This window comes from Indicator indicator, chromosome 3 (assembly GCF_027791375.1).
Source record: "Indicator indicator isolate 239-I01 chromosome 3, UM_Iind_1.1, whole genome shotgun sequence".
Classification (NCBI taxonomy): domain Eukaryota; kingdom Metazoa; phylum Chordata; class Aves; order Piciformes; family Indicatoridae; genus Indicator; species Indicator indicator.
This window is the reverse complement of record NC_072012.1, coordinates 39,029,243-39,057,231: the sequence shown is the minus strand read 5'-3', so window position 1 is coordinate 39,057,231 and position 27,989 is coordinate 39,029,243. Positions and strand designations below refer to the sequence as shown.

General features: G+C 38.1%; 2 protein-coding genes across 2 annotated transcripts; one reads left to right on the top strand and one right to left on the bottom strand.

The window, feature by feature from the left end:
* Positions 1-2,859: 2,859 nt before the first annotated feature.
* Positions 2,860-16,701, bottom strand: IRAK4 (interleukin 1 receptor associated kinase 4). The gene is made up of 11 exons (XM_054399824.1): positions 16,541-16,701; positions 15,422-15,567; positions 14,918-15,115; positions 13,314-13,474; positions 12,944-13,008; positions 11,617-11,731; positions 9,496-9,605; positions 6,920-7,103; positions 5,707-5,769; positions 2,987-3,145; positions 2,860-2,892 (listed from the first exon to the last, which is right to left on the bottom strand). Exons 1-11 carry the CDS (start codon positions 16,699-16,701, stop codon positions 2,860-2,862), a joined length of 1,395 nt encoding a protein of 464 aa, XP_054255799.1.
* Positions 16,702-17,606: 905 nt separating this feature from the next.
* On the top strand, positions 17,607-27,628 carry PUS7L (pseudouridine synthase 7 like). Its single transcript, XM_054399833.1, has 8 exons — positions 17,607-18,504; positions 19,167-19,326; positions 21,147-21,342; positions 23,032-23,130; positions 24,539-24,620; positions 25,800-26,077; positions 26,637-26,690; positions 27,305-27,628. Exons 1-8 carry the CDS (start codon positions 17,607-17,609, stop codon positions 27,626-27,628), a joined length of 2,091 nt encoding a protein of 696 aa, XP_054255808.1.
* The last annotated feature ends 361 nt before the right edge of the window (positions 27,629-27,989 follow it).

Genomic DNA, 27,989 nt, shown 5'->3' with positions numbered 1-27,989 from the left:
TAGTGACTTGGCTTTTGACTGTCCTGCCAACACATCCCCATGGCAAAACCAGTAATATCACAGTTTTGCAGTCAAAAGAAGGAAAGCTGAAGATGCATTGACCTAGAATTTGAGAGAAATTTAATGCCAAATGCTATACAGGGTCAAATTAAGAGACTTTGTATCCTTTTCAATGTTAAATCAGCTGCAAACTGTACAAAGCCATCATCCTAATGCAGTATTTCTACATGTGTTCTGGTTTTGCCTTCTTTCCTCAGCAGCCACTAATGGTTCATGTCCTGGCCCTGGGGCTGTGCAGGGAGCTCTGGTCTCACTCACAACAGAATAACACATTAGGAAAGTTGGAAGGGACCTCAAAAGATCATCTAATCCAACCCCCCTGCCAGAGCAGGATCACCTATACCAGATCACACAGGAATGCATCCAGGTGGGTCTTGCATATCTCCAGAGAGGGAGACTCCACAACTGCCCTGGGCAGCCTTTTCCACTGTTCTGTCACCCAGAACACTGGAACAGCTATTGTTACCTCCTGCTTACCTTCTTTGAAGAAGTATGGATCCTAGGAGAGTTTAATGTTTCTGCAGGGAGTAAATAAATTAGAAGCAATCTACTCTTACCCCCTGTTAGGGTCTATAGGCACTGACTTTAGTGTATGAAGGCCTTAAAAAAAAACCTCAACAAAAATCCCAAATAAAGGGGTAGGGGAAGATCTTTCTTACCCCTGTGTGTGTTTAACAAAAATTGCCACCTGAGTTGTCCAGTTTTACCTAGTTCCCTAACACCTCACATTTTCATTCCTAACTAGAATAACCCTAAGTGAGTTCACTTTTTGTTTCTTCCTGTATGAAATGGTTACTAATGTGCATCATTTTCAGTGGCAAGGGAAAGCTAATGTCAAAACAGGTGCTAACAGCAGCACTGCAAATAGCCTTGGTCTAGTATGACAGAAGAACAGGAATTCACCTGCTTGTAGCTAAGACTCTCCTAATGCTTAGAACATCACATCTGGTGCATAAACAAAATTGTTCTGCCACACAGAGGTGAACAATGCTGACACCCTGGTGAGTTGCTACAACAAATACATTTCAGGACAACACTGTGGATGTATTCTAGCTCCAGGGATAGGAAAAATCAGATGTGACCTAATAAACTTTCACAGCTGGAAATGTTTAAAACTGAAGAACGGCTTCAGCAGATTTTTTTGTCTGATTTAGCTTTATAGCAGATTTTTCTCCATGAGGCCAGGATAAGAGCTGTGCAGCTTTATTCCAGGCAGTGAGGTTTGCAAAATGTCATTATCAGAAATGCAAGCAATGAAAAATGACTGTTGTGTCCAAGACTGCAAGTTTGAATAGCAGCAATAATCATCTGCAGCAATAATGCTGAGTCTTAATTTACACCAACAGCTTTTTACAATTTATGCTCAATAGAACCAGAAGCTGTTTAGGTAGACACCTTTTTCTAAATTAAACTCTTTGAAAAAAGAGGTACAGAATGAGTTAACATCCAGAGATTAAATGACATAAAAACAAGTGTTAGAAATCACACGCTTGCACAAAGATTTTAGGTAGAGAGTTCTATATCCCCATTAGATCATTTCTCAGTGTTTCCCTTTCCACTGATAATCATGGAATTTCAAATTCAGCTGTAAGCCAGACTATTTTCCTACCCCTAAGCTGTCAAGAGAAAGTTCATGAGGTGCAATAAAGATTTATATGAGAATAACCTCTTTCATTTACAATGGTAGTATTTGCATACCAACTTAGTTCCAAGTATCTGGAATCTTACTAGCCACTTTTATTCCATTTTTAGACTGCTTTGATCTGTCAGTGTTTCTATTTTAGAAGGTTTTCCATGATGCTTTTTTTAAAGCATATTTTAACAGTTATTAATATACGATCTTTCCCCCCCCCAAAAAAAAAGCCTAATGATTTGACTAAGGAAAACACAGAATTAGTCTTAAAAGAATGAGTATGGAGACAGACTGAGAGAATTGGGGTTATTCAGTCTGGAGAAGAGAAGGCTCTGAGGAGACCTTATTGTGGCACTCCAGTATCTTAAGGGGGCCCCTTTAACAAAGAAACCATCTGTTCTTATAATCCATATGGAATCTTCTCCTAAACTGTAAAACATTCAAAGTAGCTTAGAGCCTTCTTATGAATAGAAATGAAAAGATTTGTCATCACAGAGTTCACTGGAAAAAAAGCCCTATGTATTTTTCCATTTGCGCTGCAAGACAATTATTTTGCTTGAATATCCTTGAAATCAAGGTCAGCCTACAGCCTTTGTTGAAAAATAGTCCCCTTCACGAACACTAGCTGTCCATTCACACTGATATGAACTCTCAAGTTAAAATGTTAAATAAAGGTTGTTTGAAATGGGTGCTACTATTGGTTTTCCCTGTAACGAAAACGTCATTCATATCCATTAAATGGTTTTGTCTTCAATAAGAAAAGGTCTACTACACCTGATCAAAAAGCAAATAGGTGACAATTAATTTTACTCTGTTACTGTCACATGTCTTTGCAGCAGATGACACTTGGAAATTAAAAGAATCTAACAGATTCTCATATGGAAATGTATTTTAAAAAGCTGTGGAGAAGATGGACCAGCACTTCAACTTACCAATACAAAAGAAGTTTTCTCATGTTGAAGGCCCAGTGTTTAAGGATATTTGAAAAGACTGCTCAAGTTAAGAAAAACAGCACAGTGCTTACAGGCCAACCACACACCTTACCTGCAGACCAGAAAGTTCTGGAAAGCAGAAAAGATGATGATATTGCACTAAATACTAATAAAACATTTGCCACCGGGTTCTACTCCATTACAAAAGCATTTGTGTATTAGAAGAAAAATGTATCAAGATTTTATCTCTTGTAGATGCTGCTGGACCTGCAAGAGAACAGACAGAAACAGAAATAACTGATACTGTAACCACACAGACACATACACACACACTGAAAATAAGCCTTTAAGGACTACATACCATCTTAATGTCTGGCCTTCTGTTTTTTTTCTCATTCAGACACTGACCAGCAATTGAATACATTCTATGAATTGAAGGTGCATCCCAGTCACTCATCTTTTCATCAACATAATCCTCAATAGTTGCTTCCTCATCCTCGATTTCATCTTTGATACTTAACTAAAAAAGAGTTTGACCCAGTGAGCAGATAACATTGTAAGAATTAGAACATTATGTATTCCACACTGACACTTTGAAAACTTGATGTTTAGTGTTCACTTCTTCTCAACCACTCTGACAAACAATGACAAGGGTTCAGCAGCACAATTAATTATCAATATCTGAAGGAACAGCCTATGAGACTATAAATGAATGATACATTACACAGTATTTCTAATTGAATTAAAACAGAATCATAAAGCTATTTTCATTAAGATGCTTCACACAGCTTTAGCTTTCTCCTAGTTCAAGGCTCAGTTTCCTAGTATTGCCACTTTTTTAACAGAAGCATCATGATTACCATGAAGTGTTCATGTTTAGTTAATAATCCACAAATATGCAAGCCTAAGTGTGAATAATTTTCTGTCAACTTTATGAAGCCTCTTTCTGTAACCTAATGCCTTCTGCCACCAGTCTCAGAGGCTGCTGTATCTATTCTAAAGGAAACTTCTAGTCTGAAAAAAAATAAAAAAATCTGACTGGTTTAATTCAAAGCTCTCCAGCTCCAACACACTTCAAAATGTGTTATCTGTAATCACAAATACTGTTTGAGGAACACCTAAGACATGTCAGCCTGGTAAATGAAGTGAGAAATACAAGTCAGTGAACAGAGAGAGGTCTTCCTGTTTCCTCTATGTGCCAGTCTGAAATTGCTGACTAACTACCCGAACATACTCAAATCTAAGGATGTCACATTATCTCACACTGACCATTCAGCTTCAACAAGGCCAAATGCCAGGTCCAGCACTTGGGTCACAACAAACCCAAGCAATGCTACAGGCTTGGGGAAGTGCGTCTGGAAAGCTGTCTAGCAGAAAGAGATATGAGGGTTCTAATCAACAAGCAGCTGAATATGAGCCAGCAGTGTGCCCAGGTGGCCAAGAAAGCCAATGGCATCCTGGCTGGTATTATCAATGCTCTGTCCAGCAGGAGTAGGGAGGTGATTGTCCTCTCGTACTCAGCTCTGGTGAGGCCACACCTCGAGCACTGTGTCCAGTTCTGGGCACCTCAATACAAGAGAGATGTGGAGGTGCTGGAGTGAGTGCAGCAACAAAGCTGGGGAAGGGCCTGGAGAATAAATCTCACAAAGAGCGACTAAGGGAGCTGGGGCTGTTTAGTTTGAAAAAGAAGAGGCTGGGAGGAGTAGGGGAGACCTCATTGCTATCTACAACTGCCTGAAAGGATGTTGAGAGAGGCTGGTGCTGGTCTTTTCTCACAGGTAATTAGTGATAGAACAAGAGGGAACAGCCTTGAGCTGCGACTGGCTAGGTTTAGACTGGACATTAGGAAAAATTTTTCACAGAAAGAGTGGTCAGGCATTGGAATGTGCTGCTCAGGGAGGTGGTGGAGTCACCAACCCTGGAGGTATCTAAAGGTCATTTGGATGTGGTACTTGGGGATATGGTTTAGGGGTGAACTTTGTATAGTAGGGTTAATGGTTGGACTTGGTGATCCTGAGGGTCTTTTCCAACCTGAATGTTTCTGTGATTCTCTTCATGCTCCAAAGAAGTACTTTACAAAGATAAACAGTACCAGTAAAATCAGGCTTTATATTCTTTTTCAGATCCTACCTCTGAAAAAGCCTGCTTCAAAAAAACACAAAATCAAAACCTCAAGATTAATTTGACAGGGACCGAGTCCTCCAAGGTCTTTGTAGAGCTCTACAGCACCACTCCAGAATATACGACATAGAGGGGGAAAAAAAAAAATCAAATAACAGTACACAGGTATTACTGCTGTGAAGAAAGTCATCTGCTATCAAACAAATGGAACAAAACCAATTCACATCTCAATGCTCTTTCATACTTAGTAAATTAGTATGAAAACTTTGTTAAAAATATTCTAGGAAAACCTTGGATTAAGTAGTTCAGAATTTAATTTTAAGCTAATTAAAATTTAATTTTTAGGCTACAAATTTAATTTTTTTAGCCTTGTAAGATTTTTTTTTTAGTTCAGAGTGAGACATTTGTTTTGTAATTAGTAGTCTGAAATACTGAATAGTAAAAATGCAAATGAAATTCAACCCACCCTTCACCCTGCAAAAAGGCCTTTACATTTCAAACTTCCCTAAGGTTAAAGACACAGGTATTTGAAAATTATTAGTAAAGTTGAAGAAGATGAAAATTGATACAGGAATGATAAGAAGTATAAAGAACCATGAAGAAACAACTGAGATGAAAAGTTTAAAATGTTCTGGTAAATAAGGAACAATCAGAGTATCTGGGTATAATGGAAGTATGCTTAAAGGGTAATAGCATTAAAATAAGTATGAAAATGAAAAGAATTACAGTATCAGAATGGAAGAAGACGATCTTGGGGACTGAACAATATCCTACCAGCCAAGAAATAAAAGTTTCAGCCTCACCTCCAAGACAAACATTGTTAGAAGGACTATTTTCATAACTATGTATTTTGATGACTAATTTGATTGTCTCAGAACCTGTTAACTGACTGATTTAATACAAAGTGATCCTGGATCAGAGGGAGCAGGTGAAAGGGAAGAGAAAGCAAAAGGAACATACCAGTAACTGTGGTTCCCGTTTTTCATCTACTGGAGGAAGACCTGTTATTATTTCCAGTAAAACCTAGAAGAAAAAAAAAAATCAGAAAGAAAATGAAACTTAGAATAACCCTCATCATATGTACTATTTACCAAAAAGGAGTGTGACCCCCCAATCTTTAAAAAAAATTCAAAATATATATAAAAAATAATTGTTTGCAGGATCTATATTTGTCCAAAGACAGCTCTGTTGTTCCCACCTTTATTTTCACTAGCAATGTGGCTTATGAATTTCAATGCAAGTTTTTCTGCCATTGTGTTGCTTCAAAACAAGAAGAAAGGACATCCAAAGTATTCAGAAGCAGTGTCTAGCCTACCTCCTCAAGAAACTAAATGCCTTGAAGGATGTGGTCAATAACAATTAGGATCTTGGATCTATTCAGAATGGATTCAATATCCTCCCAAATGTTAAACTCATGTCTTTTCTGTACTCAGCTTTAATGCTAATCCCACGTGGACAGCATACTTTTACTGCTTTACTCTTTATTTTGGAACATTTCCTTAAAAAAATATTTTTTCCCAGCCAGAGTTACATTTTTTGGCAATATTATGCAAGAAGAAACAATGTTCCACACCACTTCAAACTACATTTAGCAGGAACTTGGACTGTTATTTCACTTCAATCTTTCACATGCAAATTTACATTTTAACATCATTATTGTACCTATTAGCAAATTTACTGTTTTCATCAACGTGTTCAAATTATTCTAAATGTATCAAAGTTTAGAAACACTATCTTAAGAGCACATCTGTTGAGGAAAAGAAAGATGGTGAGGGACTTTTCAAGTTGCTGGGTAGGGATAGGACTAGGGGGAAGGGAACAAAATTAGAAGTGGGTAGACTCAGATTGGATATTAGGAAGAAGTTCTTCACCATGAGGGTGGTGAGACACTGGAACAGGTTGGCCAGGGAGGTGGTGGAAGCCCCATCCCTGAAAGTTTTTAAGGCCAGGCTGGATGGGGCTCTGAGCAACCTGATCTAGTGTGAGGTGTCCCTGCCCATGGCAGGGGTGGTTGAAGCTGGATGATCTTTGAGGTCCCTTCCAACCCTGACAATTCTGTGATTCTGTGAAAAGAGAAATGATAGGTCAGAGTGGATTATTTCATTTCTGATAGTTTTGATTTTGTATGCTTTTAGCATTTACAAAACTATACTGCTTCTCACATTCTACTTACTACTCCAAAACTGAAGATATCAGCTTTAGGTGTTATCTCTCCTCGCAAAGCTTCCGGTGCCATATAGGCTGCTGTTCCAACAATCCTTTCAGTCATGATTGTTTGTGTGAATGATACAGATGCTCTTGCAAGTCCAAAGTCAGAAATTTTGGGCATATATGTATCAGTTAATAAGATATTTGCACTGGAGGAAAGGAGAGGGGGGGGAAGAAAAAAAAATAAAAATTCCAAATCAGTACAGTAATAGTGTAGGCTTTATAACAGAATAACAACTCTTTAATAACAAAAAGCAAGCTGCTATTTTGACTGTTTCTTGAAATCCAAGATAGTTATTTGATATTCATTTAACAAAAAACATAAGTTAATTTTGTTTAAAATTGCTCAGTTTCAAAATTAGTTGCTCTAAATAAACTGGTTGCCTGGATCCATCCATGTGTTTTCTTGTGCATGCATTAAACAAACAAGTAAACACACACACAAAACAAAAAGGGAAAAACCAAACACACTCTCTCCCCCCAAATCCTACACACACTAAAATTTCTTGTAAGACACTAATCGTGTAACACCCATGTTTTGCATCTGCACACTCCTTCTTTAAGGGGGATAATAAATAATACTCAGCTCTGATCAACTGGTGTAATTCTTGGCTGTCTAAATCTCTACTCATAACTAACAAAAGCAGCTTTTTATACCTATTACCTAAGACTACATCAACCATTACAAATCATCTCAGATGAATTCTATTCTTGCAATAGAAAAAGAAACAGAAAACTTATTAATGCTTAAATAATATGCGCTGTATTTCCACTTGATCTCCAGCTTAAATAAACCCCTGAAGAACAAGATTCATCTAGAAGTTCTTAATGCTTTCATAAAATACTCAGTGGGATGAATTACAGCATAAATCTTCTACTCTTTTTTTTTAAACTTGTAGCATTTGGAACATTTTAAAATTGCTTAACATTTCTGTAATCCTCCTCATTTTCTGACCCCCTTAACAGAACCGTAAGAAAACCACACACACAGATACAACAAGTAGCACTAGAGGCTTTCATTTTTAACTTCCCCTTCTTCTTCAGCAAACCTTCTCAACAAAATTAATACAGGTGTAAGTTACAACAGATCACCTAGTGTTAGAACTGCTATAAATAGTGTTAAACATATAACCACTGCAAAAGGCTGAACGCTAGTCGAGATATCATCCACCAACTGGTTGCATATTTACAGCTCCAGTTCTAAAAGAAGGATGAACAAGATCACAACTTCATAAATCTGAGCTTTAGTCAAGGCCAAAGAGCGGTCAATAGACCTCAAAGAGCACAGAAGCAAGTTCTACTGCAACTGTCAAGCTTCAAGAGATCAACTATTTCCACCTGTGCAGCCATGAGAAAACCCATTCAGTCATGCCCCCTCTAGCCTACAGAGCCTACATAACCCGTGTGGTTATGAACTGTCTCTCTACGTCATAGCAAAATGAAGACTGAAGTAAACACATGTCTCTTCACCCAAGTTTTACCTGGGAGTGGCAGCACTATTTAATGACACCAACAAATATCACTGAACTATTCATACTGCAAGAGCAAGAGGTTGCAAAATGGAATCCAAACAAAAGAAAAAGCAAATCCCAATCCTGGAATATGATCAACTCACAGCAGTTAGAAGGGTAGAGGAGAAAAAGGTAAAAGATACATCTCTTCCCATCATGCTTGTCCAGAGGCTTAAGCAAGGAAGAAAAAAGAAGAAACATACATTGTCAAAGCAGCAAGCACATTCTACAAAGCGGTTGAAGCAAAAGCTTGCTCCTCACAAACTGGAAGGTCACAAAACTAAAGTGGCCTATATTTAGCAGAGTTGCCAGAAGCAAAAAAACTTATTGGAACATTCATCCATGACACCCAATCAGTCAGTTGCTCCTTCTTAATCCACAGGAGTAAGGCACCTGGGGCTTTTCTTCAAAGGTTTAGACTGCTTTGGTATTAAAAAACTCACCAAAGCAGAAAAAACCCCCACAACCCCCCCACCTTTTCTAAGCTCCGATATCCCTAGAAAAAGTTCTCTTATAACAAACAAGGGAACATACATTATCCTTGAAGAACTCTGAATTTCATAAAGCTGACTGAAGTAAATTTGCTGTCTTCATAATAAATAGTAAATCAAAGGAGACACTCTAAAGAAATGTTCTAGGAAAAAGGAAAAAAAAAAGGATGGGTTTTCATCTGAAAAGTTCCCCATTTTAAAAAGTCATTATGTTCTCTTACAGCAGTTTTTCCATTAGCAGCAGTTGTGAAAGAACAGAACTTCTGGGTATCCTTGCAGCACTCAAATAACTGTTTGATAGTAACAGATTACAGTGGCCTCATATAATTATCTTTAGAAGTCTGTACTGGTCATGTCCTTGTGGCACAGACAAGATTATAGTGATGGAAGCCACTTGCAGAAAAAATTGTGCCCTTGACTGAAGCAATATTTCATGCAGTTTGTTCTCTTTAAAATTACTTTAAACAGAGGGAAAAAAGAAAAAAAAGTGATAAGGAAAAAAGGGAAAAATGTAGCCTGCAGTAGTCAGCAGCTTTTACCTTTTAATATCTCTGTGAATATGATTATTTTCATGCAAAAAGGTGATGCCATTTGCGGTACCTTGAACAATTTTACATCTTGTATTCCAAGGAATTGGTGGAGTGCCATCCTTGAATAAAAAGAAAGGAAAGCAAACAGGTGAAAATTTAATATGTACGTGCTCACATAAAACAAAATATACGAAACCCCCACAACCCCAAACTGACTTCTTGCTGTGTTTTGTGGTTTTCAAGTAATTCATTAAGACTAATAGCACACATTTCTTCATTTACTTGGGAATACATGGGTACATTTCTCTTTCCCCTGCATTTTGCCTTAGATTAATTCACCCACTGCAAAAAGTGCTCCTGATAACTTGACAGGCCAAGTGTACTGCAAAGAACAGCCTTTATGCATTGCATCTTCCACTTTGAACCAACACTGACATCAGAGCCCTTTAACTCAAAGCAAGTAATTCAAAACAATCAGCAGTTTTTACCATCAACGAGAGGTTAATCTTCCAGAGGTTTTGGATTTAAGACTTCAAGAGTTCAGCTTGATTCATGTTACTAACTAGACCTTCGAAGTGAGAACTCCTACATTTCAAAACCACATTTTAATCTTCTCAGTAGCCAAGGGAAGATTACAGAATCTCATCATTTTACCTGCTCCCTCACTTGCTCATCAAAGACCAAACAAGATGAAAAACAAGAGTCTGTGCCTCAAACATCCAGTGAAGTCACAAAATGAAGTTATTAGCAAGAACACACATTCAGTATGCACATTGCTCAACTATTCAACTTTATTAGATGAAGAATCTTTCTGATTTAGATTCATTATTATTTATATAATGTTTGCCTCTGTGAGGGCCTCTGCTATTTCTACTTAAGCTTTCAATTGACACCAAACTTTTAAGATCACTTAATTACAAAGGTCAAAGTTCCATGGATGAATGTTTCATACACATCCTTGCCAAGCACCACTCATTTTTAGAGATAAACTTGCATTGCCTTAAGGAAAATGTAGTCTATCTTCTACACTGATTCAGTTAATAAACTGCAAATGCAAGCAAATCAACAAAACTAACCTGAGACAGCCCTGCTGTCAAACATACCCAGTCCTTTCCCCAGTCACTGCTACTCATTCTCATCTTAACACTTCTTTCCTGTTGGCACAGATGTTATTTGTGCATCCTTGCAAATGCCTCCAAGTGTAAATTAAATATTTTTTAACTATTATGCATTTTTTTCAGCCTGATTAGTTCCCTAACCCAGCTCTTTCTCCAAATATTAACTGCTTGAGCTAGTACAACGGGAAGGTCATTGCAGAAAAAAACCAAAAAGACATTTTTTTTTTTTAAGGTCTGGGGACTTGAAGTAGCACCATTTTAAAATGTTCACCAGAGTACAACTTCAGCATTTATGCTAAGCATTTGCTTAGTACACAAAAAAAGCAGATTTTTGAACTCTTTCAACAAACTAACGTGGAAACTTGAGTCTGGCTTACTGTTGGTATCTGTCTAACAAGCAACAAGCAGATACTGTGTTTGTCCTTCATACACCAAGCTGCCTAAACAAAATCAAAGCAACTTATTATTTATTAGAGGCCAAGGCTATAAGATGTGTCATTTGACTAAATCAGAAGAAAGTACTGCATTTACGCAAAACACTGATGTGAAAAAATTATTTCCCATTGATTTAGGCACTTCAGAAAGAGATACAATTTCATACACTGTGTTATAACTACTATTACAAGGGCAATAAAAAAGGGTAAATTCACAACGTGGAATCTCAAGAACTAGCAGACAATAGGTCAATGTCAGAACAAGGAACAATACTGCAGCACCCTCTGCTCCACTCCACCCAAGCACAGCAAGGCCAACTCCTGGCCAACTCCTTCAGGTACTGGCACATGATATTGTATGGTCAGCCTGCTGTGTCTTAAACAGCTGGCTGTGTGTAAAACATTTGTATCAAATCTTATTGGATGAATACTTGGTGCCATGTGTCTTCTAGAACACAGAAGTAAGTATCAAAATATTGTTTGGCCATTACAGTGCAGCACTGTTTCAAAGATACTTCACAGCTATCTATACTTCATCAGAGTAAGGCAACTGGAAACTAAGAAAAGATTTTACTTACCAGACAAGCAAGTCTGTCAAGCAATGAACCGTTGGGCATGTATTCATACACCAAACATGGCTGAGCACCATCACTTGAGAAACCAAGTAATTCTACTAGATTCTCATGCTGACACCTATGGCAAAACATTTCTGTTCATATGTGCTGTGAAAGACTCCCAACATTTGAGAAAAATACATGGCAGAGGGAACTTGATCCTTAATTACTTTTTTCAACCCTACCACACATAGCCATGTTTCTGTAAAAGTGCTTAAAAAAAGAACAAAATAGTCACACTGTATATGAAACATTCTCCTTAGTAACATGTAAATTATGCTAAAGACAAAGATATGGGATCAAACATAACAGATCTGCACTTTAGTGATCAGTTATCTGCAACTGTGACATGGACAGAGGCATTGAATGCAACCTCTGCAAGTTCACCAACAACACCAAGCTGTGTGGTGCAGTAGACACAGTGGAGGGAAGGGATGCCATCCAGAGGCACCTTGACAGGCTGGAGAGGTGGGCACATGCCAACCACACAAAGTTCAACAAGATCATGTACAGGGTCCTGCATCCGGGTCAGGGCAATCCCAGGCACTGATACAGGCTGGGCAGTGACTGCCTTGAGAGCAGCCCTGAAGAAAAGGACTTGAGGGTACTGGTGGATAAGAGGTTCAACATGAGCTGCCAGTGTACACTTGTAGCCCAGAAAGCCAACCACATATTGGGCTGCATCAAGAGAAGTGTGGCCAGCAGGTCAAGGGAGGTGATTCTCCCCCTCTACATCACTCTGGTGAGACCCCACCTGGAGTACTGTGTCCAGTTCTGATACCCCTATTACAAGAAAGATATGAATGTGCTGGAATGTGTCCAGAGAAGGGCCACGAGGATGATCAGAGGGCTGGAGCATCTCTCCTATGAGCACAGACTGAGAGAGTTGGGGTTGTTCAGTTTGGAGAAGAGAAGGCTCCGAGGAGACCTTATTGTGGCCTTCCAATATCTGAAGGGGGCTACAAGAAAGCTGATGAGGGACTTTTTATGGTGTTGGGTAGTGATAGGACTAAGGGGAATGGATCCAAGCTAGAGGAGGGTAGATTTAGATTAGACCTTAGGAAGAAGTTCTTCACCACAAGGGTGGTGAGACACTGGAAGAGGTTGCCCAGGGAGATGGATGTTTTTAAGGTCTAGCTGGATGTGGCTCTCAACAACCCAATCTAGTGGAGGGTGTCCCTACCCATGTCAGGGAGGTTGGAACTAGATGATCCTTGGGGTCCCTTCCAACACTGACAATTCTGTGATTCCCATTAAAGCCTATGATGGTATCATAAAACAGTATACTCACTTTGCCATAAGTTTTATTTCTTGATCAAATTGCTGTTTCAAGTCTTGAGCACTAACATCGACCATCTACAAAAGGAAGTATTTGATGTTAATATCGCTGGACATACTAAAAGGCAGAGTTTTTAATGAAAAAAAAATCATAATTGTAGGCCTTCCTTTAGATTAGTTACATGTAGCATCTACTTAACTGTTCATAGTATTTTTTTTACTTGTCTCAAAAATGAAGTTTCAGAACGTGATTTTTAATTTCTTGGAATGCAATAGTATTGGACAATGTTCCAGCACAGTGTATAATTCAGCACCTCCCACAGATAAAGAAGGCTATACTATAATGTACACAGTCACAATGAAAAATGCCCAGGTCAACTCACAGCAACAAGCTTCTTGACAGCCACATTTCTGCCATTGATGTAGCCTTTGAACACAACACCAAAGCCACCTTCTCCCAGTTTATTGCCTCCAGCTGATTCTGGCCGCATATCAAAATTATTTGTAATACTTTCCAAGTCATGAAAACAAAAGTTATGGAAACCTGAAAGACATATTTGCCATTCAGCACAGAGGTAGGTTTTCACTTAAGCAGCATGTGTATTGAAGAGATTTTTCTGCTTCAGTTCTACTAAACGAAAAATTTGCTACCATACAAATGCTGACATAGAAGAGCCCTGCTTCCAGCTTTGTGATAAAGCTACCAAATAAAACAAAAAAATGAAATGCAAATAAATATATAATATATAATATTATATATATTATATATAATTAACTAGATATCATTTTTCTCAACTAGTATTGTAGTAGTCTTCTGATTGTAATTTTTTTATTAATACTTATAATACAGGTAATAGAAATTAAATGTGCAGATCGCACACAGAGCTATATTGCATCAGGTGCAAAAATACATCCAGATCAAATCATGTTTCTGGCAGCAGCACAAAAGTGGACCTTTACAAAAGAATAGACCAACCATATATTTTCCTAGAACGCTTGTTTAGTCACCTTTTCTCCAACATGCTTAGTCATTTAATACTGGATTTACATGTTAAAATGTGATGGTTTAAAACTGTCTTTTTAATTTTTCCTTGCAAAGTTCAAAACAGAGAAAGTGAAAGAGTGTAAATAAGTCACTACTGGGTGTAAGAAATCAAAATACTGATTGTTCTAAACATTTCCATTGGATAGATAGAAATGTTTAAGAACTATTACCCAAAACAAAGTAGGCACTCTGCACATTCTGCGTTCTGCAGTGGGGGCAGTTGCTGGGCTGTCTGGCTGCTGTTTTCTTTTTCTTCTCTTCTGGCTTAAGATAACACACACTGACCTTGGCAGCTAAGTTAACAATTTTCTGCTCTAACTAACTCTGCTTTCTGTCCAAGGAGGGTCTGGGGGGGGAGGAAGCTCCTGGGAGAGGGAGGCCCCTTTGGGAAGGGTCCCCTTTGGGAGGAAGCAAAGGGAGATCGGTTGTGCTTTTCTGTTGATTGTATATATTTGTAAATGTTGTGAATTTTGTATATTTGTACATATTCATTGCATTTCATTGTAGATTGTAGATTCTGCTTTGTAAATACAGCTTTCATTTGCTTCCAGACTGGGCTAGCCTGGTTATTGTCAGTGGGGGGGGCGGAATTTCAGCTCACACTGACACATAAAACTACATTATGAACAGTCTAGAAACTCAGTACTTGAAAAAAGGCAACAGGATTACGTATAGCACAAAATAAATTGCAATTTAATTAACATTCAGGTTTTCATCACAGTAGCTACTTTACTGCCAAGGTGGATGTCATATTCAGGTATCTTATTATCTAAGCTAAATACACAGCCACGCAGAACAAGAGCAAAAGCAAGACGTTGTTTCCCATAGATACAGGATGGCAGAAACAGCCATTACTCTAATGTATTAGTATGATTTACTTCACATAGGGTGAAGGACAGATCAAAAAAAAATGCATTTAATTCTACCAAACTAAGTGCCTACCTGTGTTATTAGACTCTGATCCTTTACCTTCTTGACCTAAGCAGGGAGGAGTTGAATATAGCTTCTCAGTACTCTGAGCTACAACAGGCTTTACAGATGCCACTTTTTCTTCCTGTACAGGCAGCTGTTTCTCACCTATAGGCAAAGTTTCCTGTGAAGAAAGAGGTAATGTGACTTCTTCTGCCATTCTTACAGCTTCTGAAAATGGAATTTAGAAAAAAGTGTTAATTACATAAGGAATGAGAAAAACTACATTGAAGACAGCATTTACAAGATTAATAGACACATAAGCATCATGAGAAGGTTATACTCTGCCACCATGCACAAGTTGCTGGACTCTTTTTTTACAGCTGAGGCCCCTATTTCTACTGTTCATAAAATGCAAAATGAGTCCACTCTAGGTTATTTTGAACTAACCCTTTCTGATTCTCAAGTTAATGTGAAGCTCTTTAGCATCTTAGAAAACTGAAGACACAGTACAAAACATACAACAGTGACAGTTACCTGGAAGCAAAAGGTTTGCTGGTGCTAAGAACTGATTCCTAATCAGTAGATCCACAAGATCACCAACTGTACAGTTTGTTGTTCCCCAGTCATAAAGTAATTCACACGTGGGGCTTTTTCCCATTTGTACAAATGCCTCAAACCTCCTTAAAAGAAAAATTAAGACTAATATTAATTAAGAAAAAAAGTGACCTCAAGGACTGTGAAGAAAGAACTGTACTGCAAAATTATTTGCAAATCTTCTGAAACAACAGCTAAAAGACAAATTCAAACTTGTGAGAAAAATATGCAAAAAAAGAAAAGCTAAGGTAAAACTATGCATATATGGCTTTGACATTTGATCATAGACCAATAATACATTGGAATATGGGACTAACAGAAAGGAGAGTGTCAGCAATACAGAGAGGGCAAGTCAGAGCAAATGTGAAAATGTGGTTTTCCATCCATTTGGCACTCAACACTTCATTTTGTATATTGTGAGATACACGTTAAGCGGAAACTGACTAATTTATTATTATTACAGAAAGGCAAATGAAGATTTAATGCTAACATCATTAGAAAGACTGGAAACCCAAGATATGCATTTTAAAATCTCATAACTTTTGGAATAGTTTAAGGATTTGATGCCGTTTTCAAGCAACGAGGTGTTCATAAAGTACTGCTAACACTACTTCTAAATTAAACTTGTTAGTTTTAAATGTCGGGCTCCCCACATTTGTTGAGTTTTCGTGGGGACAGCAAACTAAGCGTTACAGTCCAGTTGTCTCTTGTGCTGTGCCTGTACAAAGATGTATGATTGTTTACTAGTCTCTAGTGTATAAAAAGTTACACTAAAAGTGTATCACTAAAAATATGTATGTGTATGTCTCTAATTAATTGTCATTTCCTTAGTCATTTTTCTTTGGTTATAGCTTGTCTGGAAAATTAACTACAGAACAATTAAGAGTAATTACTTTGAGTTCCCCAAGGAAATGGTACTGTAAAATGAGTTCTCGTTGAGTACCTGTTGGCACACAATCTTGAGTACCTTGGTGGCAACAAGTTACAGTAAAGGATGGGCAACAATGTATACTTAACAGTAAATAAACAAGATTATACTATGTGACTTGTGTATAGGACCTTATATGCATTTGGTTGTATCTGCTTTCACCAGAGGGATCAGTTATATCTACTGCCAATTTCTTCCACCCTTCTTGTGGATCGATGAAATCTGCCAGGCGCCTCATGAGCCCGTAGCTAATGCAGCGGACATAGGTTGAAGTCGTTACGGGCTTGCTCATCTTCAGCTCCTACAGAACACAAACGGCGCTGTTACTGGTGAGGTTTGCCACGGTTGCGTGACAACCAGGCTTCGCGCCCTGCTCGATGGCAGCCACCCCCATTCCCCTCCTCACGGCTCCCACAACCAGTTCCTGGTCGCGCAGTGAGGCCCGCCCCGCTCGGGGCCGCCCCCCGCGACATAGCTCCCGCCCACCGTGCCCGGTAGGCAGGCTCCCCCGCTTCCCCGGCGATGGGACTTGCTTTACCTTACCCTGCTTCACCTTACCTTCACTCCCCCTCCCCTCCCCTCATCTCACCTCACCTCACGTCGCTGCCGACTCCAGTCGCTTCCTGGCGGCGGCGCCTCCGCTCCGCGAGTCTTGCCTCACGTCAGGCGTACCCACTGCATCATTTCCCCTTTAAGAGGGAGCGACCCAGCCTCTGACGGCGCGGGCGACACCGGGACGGAAGCGGTGGCTCGGTAGGGATGAAGCGGAAGCACGACTTCCCTATAGGCTGCCGGGGACATGTCCCTTCCCCTCCGGCCCGCCCCATGTCTGGCTGGGACGGAGGACACTACGAGAGGGGATCCGTCGCTCTCTTTCCCCGCATGCCGGGAGAAGTTGGTACAGTCCACGAGCCCCTCTTCCCGTGGGGACTGGGTGGGTCGTGGCGCCCTCTGGCGGCTCTGCCGAGGCGCCTGGCGTCGGCTGGCAAGGGCGAGTGGTGCGCGCAGGCCATTGAATCAACCCGTCACCGCTGCTGGGGGAGGGAGTAGTGGCGGTTGCCTTCCGTGCTGCACTGCCACCCGGCCATCAGCAGCCTGATTTTTTTTTTTTTTTTAACTCTCCTACTTCCTCTTTTTGGTTTCTCCTGTTTCAGGTGTACTGGTTTCTGCGTGGGAGCCAGGGAAAGCAGAGGAACCATGCTTCTTTCTTTCAGTTACGTTACTGACCACGTTGGCTTCTGTGGTACTATCAAAAACTCACCGAGTGATTTCATAGTGACAGAAATCGAGATGCCCCAACACTTACTTAGGGATACCCGGTCTGAATCACTTCACAAAAACAGCGAAGCGCTGCTAGAACAAAGTAGCCTGTCTCTGCAGCAACCCAAAAAACTGAGAACGGAACTTCCCAGCCTTTGTGCCGAGGGCTGTGGCGTTGGCAGTGTCCCCAGCCCTTCGGAGCGCCACCCAAGCTGGGCAGGAAGTGGGTGTTCCGCATCCCCCAACAAAACACACCGTGGGGGAGATTCTGAGCTGGAATCTGGCCTCGAGGAAGCCAGCGTTTTTGATTCCTTACTGGGCAAACCCAAGAGTGAACTGCTTCATAAATTTGCTTGCGATCTGAAGGATGTGTGGGAGTCGGAAAGTGACGCTGACCCTAGCACTGGGGAGTTCTCCCTGGGACCTGTATTAGACAAGAAAAATCGAGCTGATTTACACAGTGCTGTTAGGCAGAAATTCCCCTTTCTAGTCACTGTTACAAAGGACAATGAGATGATTGTAAAAGGAAATGCTGATTACAGAGAACTATGTCAGTTAGTGACTGAAAAGGAAACGAGTGATTTCTTTAAATTTCTAGATGCAAAGGTCGAAAATTCTACATTTTCTTTTGAGCCTGATGGAAACAAAGAGCACAGAAAAGTAGTTCACCACTTTATCAATAGAAGATTTGGAAAACTTTTAGAAACAAAGTCTTTTACTGTGACAGATGTCAATGGTCAGCCAAATACGTCAATAACAGTACGATTTCGAGAAAAAAGTTGGCCCAGAAAGAGGTCTGGTGGTGGTTTCCAGGAAAAACAAGATCTTTATACAGGTAAATATTATATTTTCAGTGGAAGTGTCAGGTATTAGGGTGTTCTTTAGTAAGACTGAATCTCAGGATCATCATTATATGATCAATAAGCCCGATTGACCCATTGTTTATGCTGAAATAAGTCATTATTACTGCATTGTAGTTACATCACTGAAGAATGAGATGAATGAAGTTACTGCATAATTTTACATAAACTTTTGAGTGATAATGGTCACAGTTCTTTTGCTTGTAGCACTGTTACTCCCTGTGCACTAGCTTTCCCTTCATTGTAGCTGGAGCATTTTAGAAGATGCATCTAGATATTGGACAAGTTAATAAGGCCAAATTTGGTTCATGATCTCATTCCTTAGAGCAGTTAGTTTCTGAAACAAAGAATCTTTCTAGCAATGAGTCAATAAGAGTTGATTGAATTGTGTTACATTTTGTCTAATACTATTTTTAAAAGCAGCAGGGGGGTCTGGGTTTTCTGAGTTTTGTGTCCTCTGTCTTTTTTAATACTGAAAAAGTTCAAGTTCCTTTATTTTTGTGGCATTGGAGGGCTGTTTCTCTGCAGTTTCCATGCTGTTACAGTTTGAAGGGAAGAACCTGCTCATCTGTCATGACAGAACACCCATATGACTTAGAAGTGAAAATTCCTAATCATTCTAAGATGATTGTTTCAGCTTTCACCCTTCAGAAAGAAAATCTAGAAACACTAGAAGCAATTGGCTTCTTGGCTGCTGAACTTGGTGTCCTTCCTTCAGACTTCAGTTACACTGGCATCAAAGATAAGAAGGCTATTACTTACCAGCCTATGGTTGTGAAGAAGGTGACTCCTGAGAGGTATTTACAGTCTAGGTGCATCCCGTTTAAGCACATGGGTTTGTATGTTTATAAGTTTTGATGTGGTTTGGTCTTCTGAAGTGTTTTTATTGATGTGTCTTCCCTTCTCCTGTGTTAGAGCACAGTGGAAATGGCTTTAATGTTTTGTGGCTTTAGGGAATATACAGCTTAGCACTGTATATATAATATACAGCTAGAGCTATATATTGACTTCAGGTCCACAGACAACTTAAAAGCTTTATATAGCTGCAAAACTAAAAGTATATCATTACAAATGTACTTTGGACAGATGATGTCTTTGACTATTCAGTCTGGAGATGAGAAGGCTCCCAGGAGACCTTTTTGTGGCCTTCCAGTATCTGAAAGGGGCTACAAGAAAGCTGGGAAGGGACTTTTTAGGGTGTCAGGTAATTATAGGACTAGGGGGAATGGGACAGAACTAGAAGTGGGTAGATTCAGATTGGATGTTAGGAAGAAATTCTTCACCATGAGGGTGGTGAGTCACTGGAACAGGTTGCCCAGGGAGGTGATGGAAGCCTCATCCCTGGAGGTTTTTAAGGATGTGGCTCTGAGCAACCTGATCTAGTGTGAGGTGTCCCTGCCCATGACAGGGGGTTTGGAAGTAAATGATCCTTGAGGTCCCTTCCAACCCTAACAATTCTGCGATTGCTAAGTTCTATTCTATTGTCCAGTATAGAAACACGAGACTTAAGTGAAGAAGGTATCATCAACCTGAGACTGGAAAATACATTTGTAATAATGTGTCAATAACACAAGATGTGCCTTTCCATTCCTAGTCTTGATTACTGTCTGTAGCTAATAGGGTGGGTAAAAAAAGATTAAAAAATATTTAATTCTGCCTAGTAACATTTAAAAATTGCTGGAGACAAAACCATAGCTTATTTCTTCCTCAGTTTTGATTTTATGGTGCGTTTTTGTCTCAGCAACAAAGTACACTTGACAAAATAAGGAGAATTCATGTTTTTAGGAATTAGGACAAATTACTAGCATAATACATATCAATAGTAAAATACCAATGCAAACTGGGCCAGTTGTTCAAGAAATAATTAAATTTTTGCATTAATATTTAAATGATTAAGCAAAATAGTTAAATGCTTCCAAGCCACTAGCATAACAGGGAGTATAAATAACTTCATAAATTCTTTATTTTAAAAATATTGCTTAGAGTGTAAGCTCTTCTGCTGAAAGTATCCTTTTATTTGAATTACTATTGCTTACACCTGAGAACAAAGAGATTGCATAGATATCTTTAAGGCCAAATACTTCAACTGTCATCTGTGTTTCCAAATACAAGCATGTGTACCAGAGAATCAGTGTGCCAAGTTTTTGTTAAGGCTGACCAAGAATGAGCAATTATGTTTGGGGGTCTGCTAGAGCACATTACTTTTTCTTTTCCTTTTTTTTGTTTTGTTTGTTTGGTTGGTTGGTTGGTTTGGTTTTTGTTAATGAAAAAAGGATTTTTAGGATTGAAGAGTAAACTACTTGTTTTTCAACAACATTAAAAAAATAAAGCAAAATTCAGTGTGGTTGCCTTGAGAACATTCAGTGAGTTGCTTTATTCCAATATCTGTTGAGCTACAGAATATAGGTACAAATGAAGCAGACATTTAAAAAGTATTTCTGGGCTGTAACTTAATTTCAAGAATTCTATCCCTGCATTTAATTGGTTTTTTTAACCAATTAAATGCAGGGATTTTTTTAATCAATTTCTTTTAGTGCAAAAGTGAAGAAGACATTTATTAGAAGCTGGTCAGCCTTAGTAGAGGATGTTTCATAATTTCTCCCAATTATTTATGCAGGTTGAAAGAAATCGGAAGCAAAATGGAAAAAAAGGGCATGAGAATACACAATATACATTCAGCATTCCAGCACCTTAGACTTGGTCAGCTGAAAGGCAATCACTTTGATATAGTTGTGCGAGATCTCAAACATCACAGTCATGACTCTTCTACAGATCTGAAAGAGAGAATATCTGAAGCAATGGAAAACGTAGAGGTAAAAAAGCTTCATGGTTGCCAATAATGAAGAGAGTTTTATTTCTTTGCTGTAAAGAAACCCCAGCAAAGACCAAACAAAAAAAATATTTTAAGGAAAATGCTTGCAATAGTACAGTAATGGCACTATTTTCCCATTTTGATGCTTTTGGCTATTTTATGTCTTTCCTGCATTACTTAAGGAATCACAGGAATCAAGTTGCTTTCCAAGGAGGGTTTATAAGTGAATTCATTCTGTGTTAAAGACTATAGACCCCAGCATGGTACAGCAAGACAGATGGAAAATGTGGTCACAAATGAGAATGGATATATGAGATATTGCTGCATATATCTAAGGCCAACCAAAGTGATGTATTTCACTATGGCAGTTGACAAGGTGAAATAATAGAGTTATGTGATCAACTGGTTGCTTTTTTTGGTCATGTGAGGAACATGCATGGCTGGCTTTCATAGCATAAAGATGTGAAATGTCTGTAGGAGAGAAAGAATACCCCCTGAAATGCAGTTGATTTTGATGGCTGTTATCCTTAATGTCTGAAGAGAAAAACCATCATGAGACCATTCTTAAACCAATGTGAAAAGTAAAAGCAAATCATGGAAAGCACAAAATACAGGTGTTCTGTACAGTATTCATTTTCTTCCTCTTTGTGAGTAATAACCATAACACAAATTACTTTAGGAAGATTAATCCAGGAATAAAGACTCTATTGAAAACTACCCAGTATGCAAAAGCAAAATATGTTACATTTATGTTGGCAATTAATCTTATTGAAAAAAGCTATAGTAAAAGCAGTAGTGCTTCAGTGCACTTCTCTCTCAGCTCCATCTGACTTTTTGTTTGCTGTTTGGCAAATTAACAAAAACTTGTCTTGCTTAATTAGATTTAGTTTACTGGTCAGATGATGAATAACGAAACAAGCATGTGTGTTAATCCAAAATACGGATTTTTTTTTTTGTTTTCCATGAGAACAAAATTGCTTAAGGCACCTATGGATTTCCAAACCAAGGGTTTATAATTTGAACTGAATAACTGTTTCCAAAAGAAATACCATATGTGTTTCTCTTGTCTACTCCATGCATACTTGTTATTTTCTAGACAAGGAGATTCTCACTGGATCACATGGCTGTGATTATTGCTCACCCGTGACCTGCAACTCATCAGATTTAAAAGCCCAGTTAGCAGAAGTACCCACTCCGTGTCTTTACTATTTTAATAGTAATACAAATGAGCTCATGTGATAAAAGACTAGTGCTTTTAAGAAAAAATATCCAACAGCAGTTACTGTTCATTACCTGTGCTATGCCACATTCACTTGAGTAGCAATTTCTTAATTGGCGCTTAGGAAAAGCTCAGTTACTTTAACTTGACCTGTAGGTGTGTTTATATAACTGATAATAACTAACCATATAGGAAGAATTTAGTTTCATTTACTTATTTTTTTATGAAAATGAAGACAGTGATAGAAATTGGTTACCTTTTTGGATATTTCTAAATCAGGTGCTAAAATATCACTTTGAATGAATCATCACTTACAGTTTTGTTCCATATTCCTTCTGATTGGAAAAACAAACAACCAGTTTGTATGCATTTTGGGTGTAAATGCAGATGCATGTGTGTTGTATGTCTTACTAATTGTACCTACTTAAAAGCACTTGCACATTTTAACATATTTATTCTTTATCGTTGCAGGCAAAAGGTTTTGTAAATTACTATGGACCTCAGCGATTTGGACAAGGACAAAATGTTCAGACGGATCAAATAGGATTGGCTTTACTGAATGAAAAAATGGTATTTTAATTTTGAAATATAAGTAGCTACTGTCAAGTTAATGTCACATTATTGCTGTGTCCTCTAGCACTGGAGTTGATCTAACCAGTGAACAATTTAATTTTTTAGATAAATACATATGTGTGCTGGACGTAATTGCAAGATCAGTTTTGATAATGGCATAAGCATGAAGATCTTAATATGAAACAAAAAATCTTTTCTGAACAGCAGATGCAGCTTAGCTCATTAAAATGAGGCAAACCTTATACAAATTTTATTCATGGTCCTGATTGCCTCCTAACTTGTAGCCTCTTTATTCTGTTGGAGGTCTATATGCTGCTTTTAAATGTCACAAGATGTTACATGGGATCATATGAAGGGATTTGCTTTTTCAGTACCACATTATTTTGTGTGCCACATAGAAGAGGTTGCTGCTTTCCATTATTCCTTGGCTACTTTCCCAAACTCTTAGTTCTGAGCAATTGCTCCCATGTAAGTTAAGAAGTTATTTCTGAAGTAATAATACATAAGATAAGAGTCATATGCTTTTCAATGTCTATGGTATAGTACTTGGCACAGCTCTAAAACAGAATCAAATACTACTGCTTGAATATCCTTTTCTTCTATTTGTGTTTTGATTCTGAGAAAAATCAGGACTACTTACCCTCCAGATAAAAGAAGAATCAAGATTTAAGGGCAGCCCATAAAAGTTGCTGTTGATGGATCTGGCATTTTGAGTTCTGATATGCTAGGAGCTGGTACAAGGTGCCAGACTCTGAAGAATAGTGATTTAAAATCTCTGGTCTTAACTCAGTTACTTTTCAATTTAAAACATGCAGGAACTATTTAAAAATGTGCCAGTGTGTGCTTGCACAGTCCAGTACAGAGGAGGACAGGAACTAGATGCCATGGATTAAAGTGCTAGCAAATTGTGTGGCTTTGCTGGTGCTGCAAATAACAAAGGTTATTATAGTGTTTTCCCTGTCACAATATCATCTAACCTAGTACAGTTCAGTGTAAAAAAGAGAAAGATTGTTGCCCCTCTGTGTAAGATTGTGGAAAGTTTACAATCTAAATTTTTCATGAAACATGCAAGAGGGAAAGAAAGAACCTCCCTGTTCAGGATAGAATGATGGCATTACAAAGTGGAGGAGTTCTAACTGGATGTTCAAGAAGAGTGATTGATTTCTCATAGAGCTCTAAAAGCTGTCTTGTGTCTTCTGTTCAACTAAAGTCTGTCTTTAGCCTGAAAAGAAACAACATTGGTTGCTGTTCATGGCATCTTCTGCGAAAGATTTGACTTTGACCTTGAAGAACTCAGATAATTTTGAGTGCATACAGAATATGTTAATACACAAGTGAATGCATGTTTGTCTGTTTAGTTGATAAATAATTATATTTAAGTAAAAAAAAAAATCGTTCTTTAAAGGTGAAAGCTGTAAAGTTATTCTTCACACCTGAAGATACTGATGACCCTGTAAACAATGCAAAAAGATACTTTCTTCAAACTGGTATGTCCAGTTAAATTGTCTGTATATTTATTTGGGGTTGGTATGGTGAGGGAGTAAGGTGTTGCTGCACAGATACTTTTTATTTTGCTGCTGCCTTATGCTGCTTGAAGCTTATGCTGTGAAACTCAGTAGAGCTGCACAATTAAAAATGAGACAAGGTCCTAAGTGTGCAAAATGGTGGAAGACTGATGTACTTCAGGTGCAAGACAGTATACAAACAAATGCTGTATAGCATAATGCTGTAAAAAAACTAAGACAGTTTTATCAAAGCAGTTTTGGCCTCCTTCCATCTGTCTGCTTTTGGAATATAAAGGAAATATATAGAAATGAGGTACCCAGCCTCCTACTCAGCACTTAATATATGCGAGCATCTAATTTTCTGAGGTTTCTGTAAGAATCTTAGCTCTTGGTTTTTTGCATGTTCGGGTTTTGCTTTTATATCTTTTAATCATGTATCTCTTCTGTGCTTTCCTGTAATCTACCTTCTTTCTGTCTTGAACTAAAACCAACAAAAGGTGTCAAAGGCAGAAGTGTGCTGAGTAAAATGTTATGTTTGTCAAATTTGTTGTTTTTAACATTCCACTTTCTCTCCAAAACTAAGAATTCAAAGTTACTCTTGATTTCAAATTTATTTTTCTTTTCAAATATTCCACATCTATTAACCTTTGCACTATGATACATAGCTTCAAGATACACAAGTGTTTAATTTCACAAAGGTAAGATGAATCATGCTGTGCTGTGCATTGTTGTGTTATGTATAGAAAAACATTGATGTGGACTCTGAAATCAGTTGCTTGCCTTTTCCTGAAAGCAAAAGGTAAATGGCTATGCAAAAGCCTTTGTCAGGTAATCGCTTGTGATGAGAAAAATATCTAAACCAGAACATTTTGAACAAGATCAGCAAACTACACTGAATAACTGAATCACAGTTTAGTTTTTACTGCGTGAAATAGAATAGAATTTATGGGACTGCTTGATAGGTATATAAGATGAGCTTTGTCTTACATGACACATTGAAGGAAAGACAAATAATAACCTGAAAGTCAGCATAAAGAGGTTAGACTGACACCAGTTTTCCCTACCTATTATTTCATCTTTGTAAAAGTATTTTTTTCCTGGCAGGCAATATTTGGAAATTCAAGGATCACTGATATGGTTGTTTTTTTCTGTTTGTATCAGAAGATGCAAAGGGTGCACTGACGATGCTGCCGGAATTTAAAGTGAGAGAGAAGATGTTGCTACGAGCTTTAAATCGTTACGGTGTGAATCCTGAAGGTTGTGCCAAAGGGTGGCTCAGCATTCCTCATTCCATGCGCATATTCTATGTCCATGCTTATTGCAGTAAAATTTGGAATGAGGCAGCATCATATAGGCTGAAGATTTATGGCTCACAAGTCGTTGAGGGGGATCTTGTCTTCTTGGAAGAAAGTGGTGAAAGCATTTCCCTGAGTGACAAGGTGAGTCTTCACAAAATAGTTCTTGTTTAAAAATAACAAGGAAAAAAAAGCTTAATGCACTTGAATACATACTCAGACCATGTTCTAATGCTTTTATTTTGGTTCATTCATTAAAATATTTCACATTAGTGACAAAGGTAAAAGGAGTGACATAACTAAGGAGATCAAATAAAATGAAAAGCAGTGGTATGGAATTCAGTAGGGAGTTGTTGAGTGTAAGATAAGTATATTCCTATTTAATAAAAAACATTTTTTGTTGTATTTTTACTTTTGCTCAGCACAGATTGTATTGGCACAATTAACTTCAAACTCAAAGCATGTAAGTTTGGAGTGATAGTTTACTAATTACCATTTACCAGTAAACAGATTACATTATATTAAGCATCTCTACCATTTTTCATTCCTGAAATAGGTTATTGGCCTTGTACTACTCAAATAACTTCAGAGTTCTTTATGAGTTTGGGAGCACACTGCATAATTCCTAAAATAAACTTGTTTTTGTTTTTTTTTTTTAAGTTTTGTGGAGGTTTTTCATTTAACTTCTAAAATGTCTTTTCAGGTTCATGTAGTCACTGCTCCAGAAGAGTCAGCTAACAAATACTCTATAAACCAAGTAAGTCTGCATGAAAAATTCTGAGTTGTTGATCTCTATTTGATTAAAATACTTTGTTTATAAAATTGTGTGTTTAAGTTAACTAGTGCAGTCTTCTTCCTTGCCAGAAGGCACATTAAATACATGTGAACTAATCTCCATTCTCATAACAAACAGGAGAAAAGAGTACTTGCTTTGTAGTGGAAGTAAGTACATTGTCATTTGCAGTATAGCAATATTTATCTTGAAGCTGAATGTAAATACTTTCATTTTTTTTCAGTCTGCTGGGAAAAACATTCAAGAGTAGCTGATCTAACTTTCAAAGGTTCAGAAGACACAGTTGCAAAGTCTTACACAGGCAACTTAATGACTTTATTGCTGTATCATTTCCAGAAATCAAGGAAGTTTATATTAGTACATTTCTAGTTTGTTTTAGGAATCTTGATAATTTTTCTGCTTTAATTACATCCATCATATCTGCCTTGCACAGTTTCATTTCACAAGAAGCTGTTCTTTCACTATTTCAGGCCCCAAGACTGAAGATGTAGACACATTTAAAATTGTAATCACATTTAAAGGTGAATTAGTGGGCTTTATTTCAATTGATGTTTGTTGTTTTATTTTTTTCTTTGAAGGTGGTTCTTCCAATGGTGGGACATAGTATCAAGTATCCCAGTAATAAAGTTGGGCAATGGTACCATGAAAGACTTTCTAAGGATGAACTGCAGATGTGCAAATTCAGAGTGTCTTCACTACAGCTGAATATACCTGGATGCTACAGACCCATTTTAAAAAATGTCCAGAATCTGTCATATTTTTTGGAAGGCAGTGAAAAAGGAATTGAAATTGAAGACAACCATCTGAATGAATCAAAAATCTCCCTTCATATATCATTTGATCTTGATCCTTCATGTTATGCAACAGTCTGCCTGAGAGAAATAATGAAATGTGACTTTTAAGATTTCAGTTAATGAACAATTACAGGAGTATTGTACAATGGTGGTATTTTATGTATAATGCCAAGAAAATAAAGGAGAGTAACAGGTTTAAGCCAGAAGCAAGAAAAATGTGTTGATTGAGATTCATAGTGGTAAGATAAAAACCCCACCAAAATAATTTGGAATTTTCCAAAACCATTGCAAGTCTTAAATGCAAACCCTGGGATGCACTGGAGTAAAACTATGTGTTACACTTGGCAGGTCTTACAGAACTTAAAGAAGTCATGGGCTGCAAGCGTGAATTTCATACTTGGATAGGTGTCTGACTTGCAAATTTAAATCCTGGAAAAGTGTTTGCAGCAACTTAGTGTATCTTTTATTT

Coding starts and splice junctions, on each gene's coding strand:
- IRAK4 (XM_054399824.1), bottom strand. CDS start 16,701: ATGAGCAAGCCCGTAACGACTTCAACCTATGTCCGCTGCATTAGCTAC. Junction 15,568..16,540: donor TACAACCAAATGCATATAAG/GTCCTATACACA, acceptor TTTTCTTTTAAG/GAGGTTTGAGGCATTTGTAC. Junction 13,475..14,917: donor ATCAGAGTCTAATAACACAG/GTAGGCACTTAG, acceptor TATGTCTTTCAG/GTTTCCATAACTTTTGTTTT.
- PUS7L (XM_054399833.1), top strand. CDS start 17,607: ATGCTTCTTTCTTTCAGTTACGTTACTGACCACGTTGGCTTCTGTGGT. Junction 26,078..26,636: donor GCATTTCCCTGAGTGACAAG/GTGAGTCTTCAC, acceptor ATGTCTTTTCAG/GTTCATGTAGTCACTGCTCC. Junction 26,691..27,304: donor ACAAATACTCTATAAACCAA/GTAAGTCTGCAT, acceptor TTTTCTTTGAAG/GTGGTTCTTCCAATGGTGGG.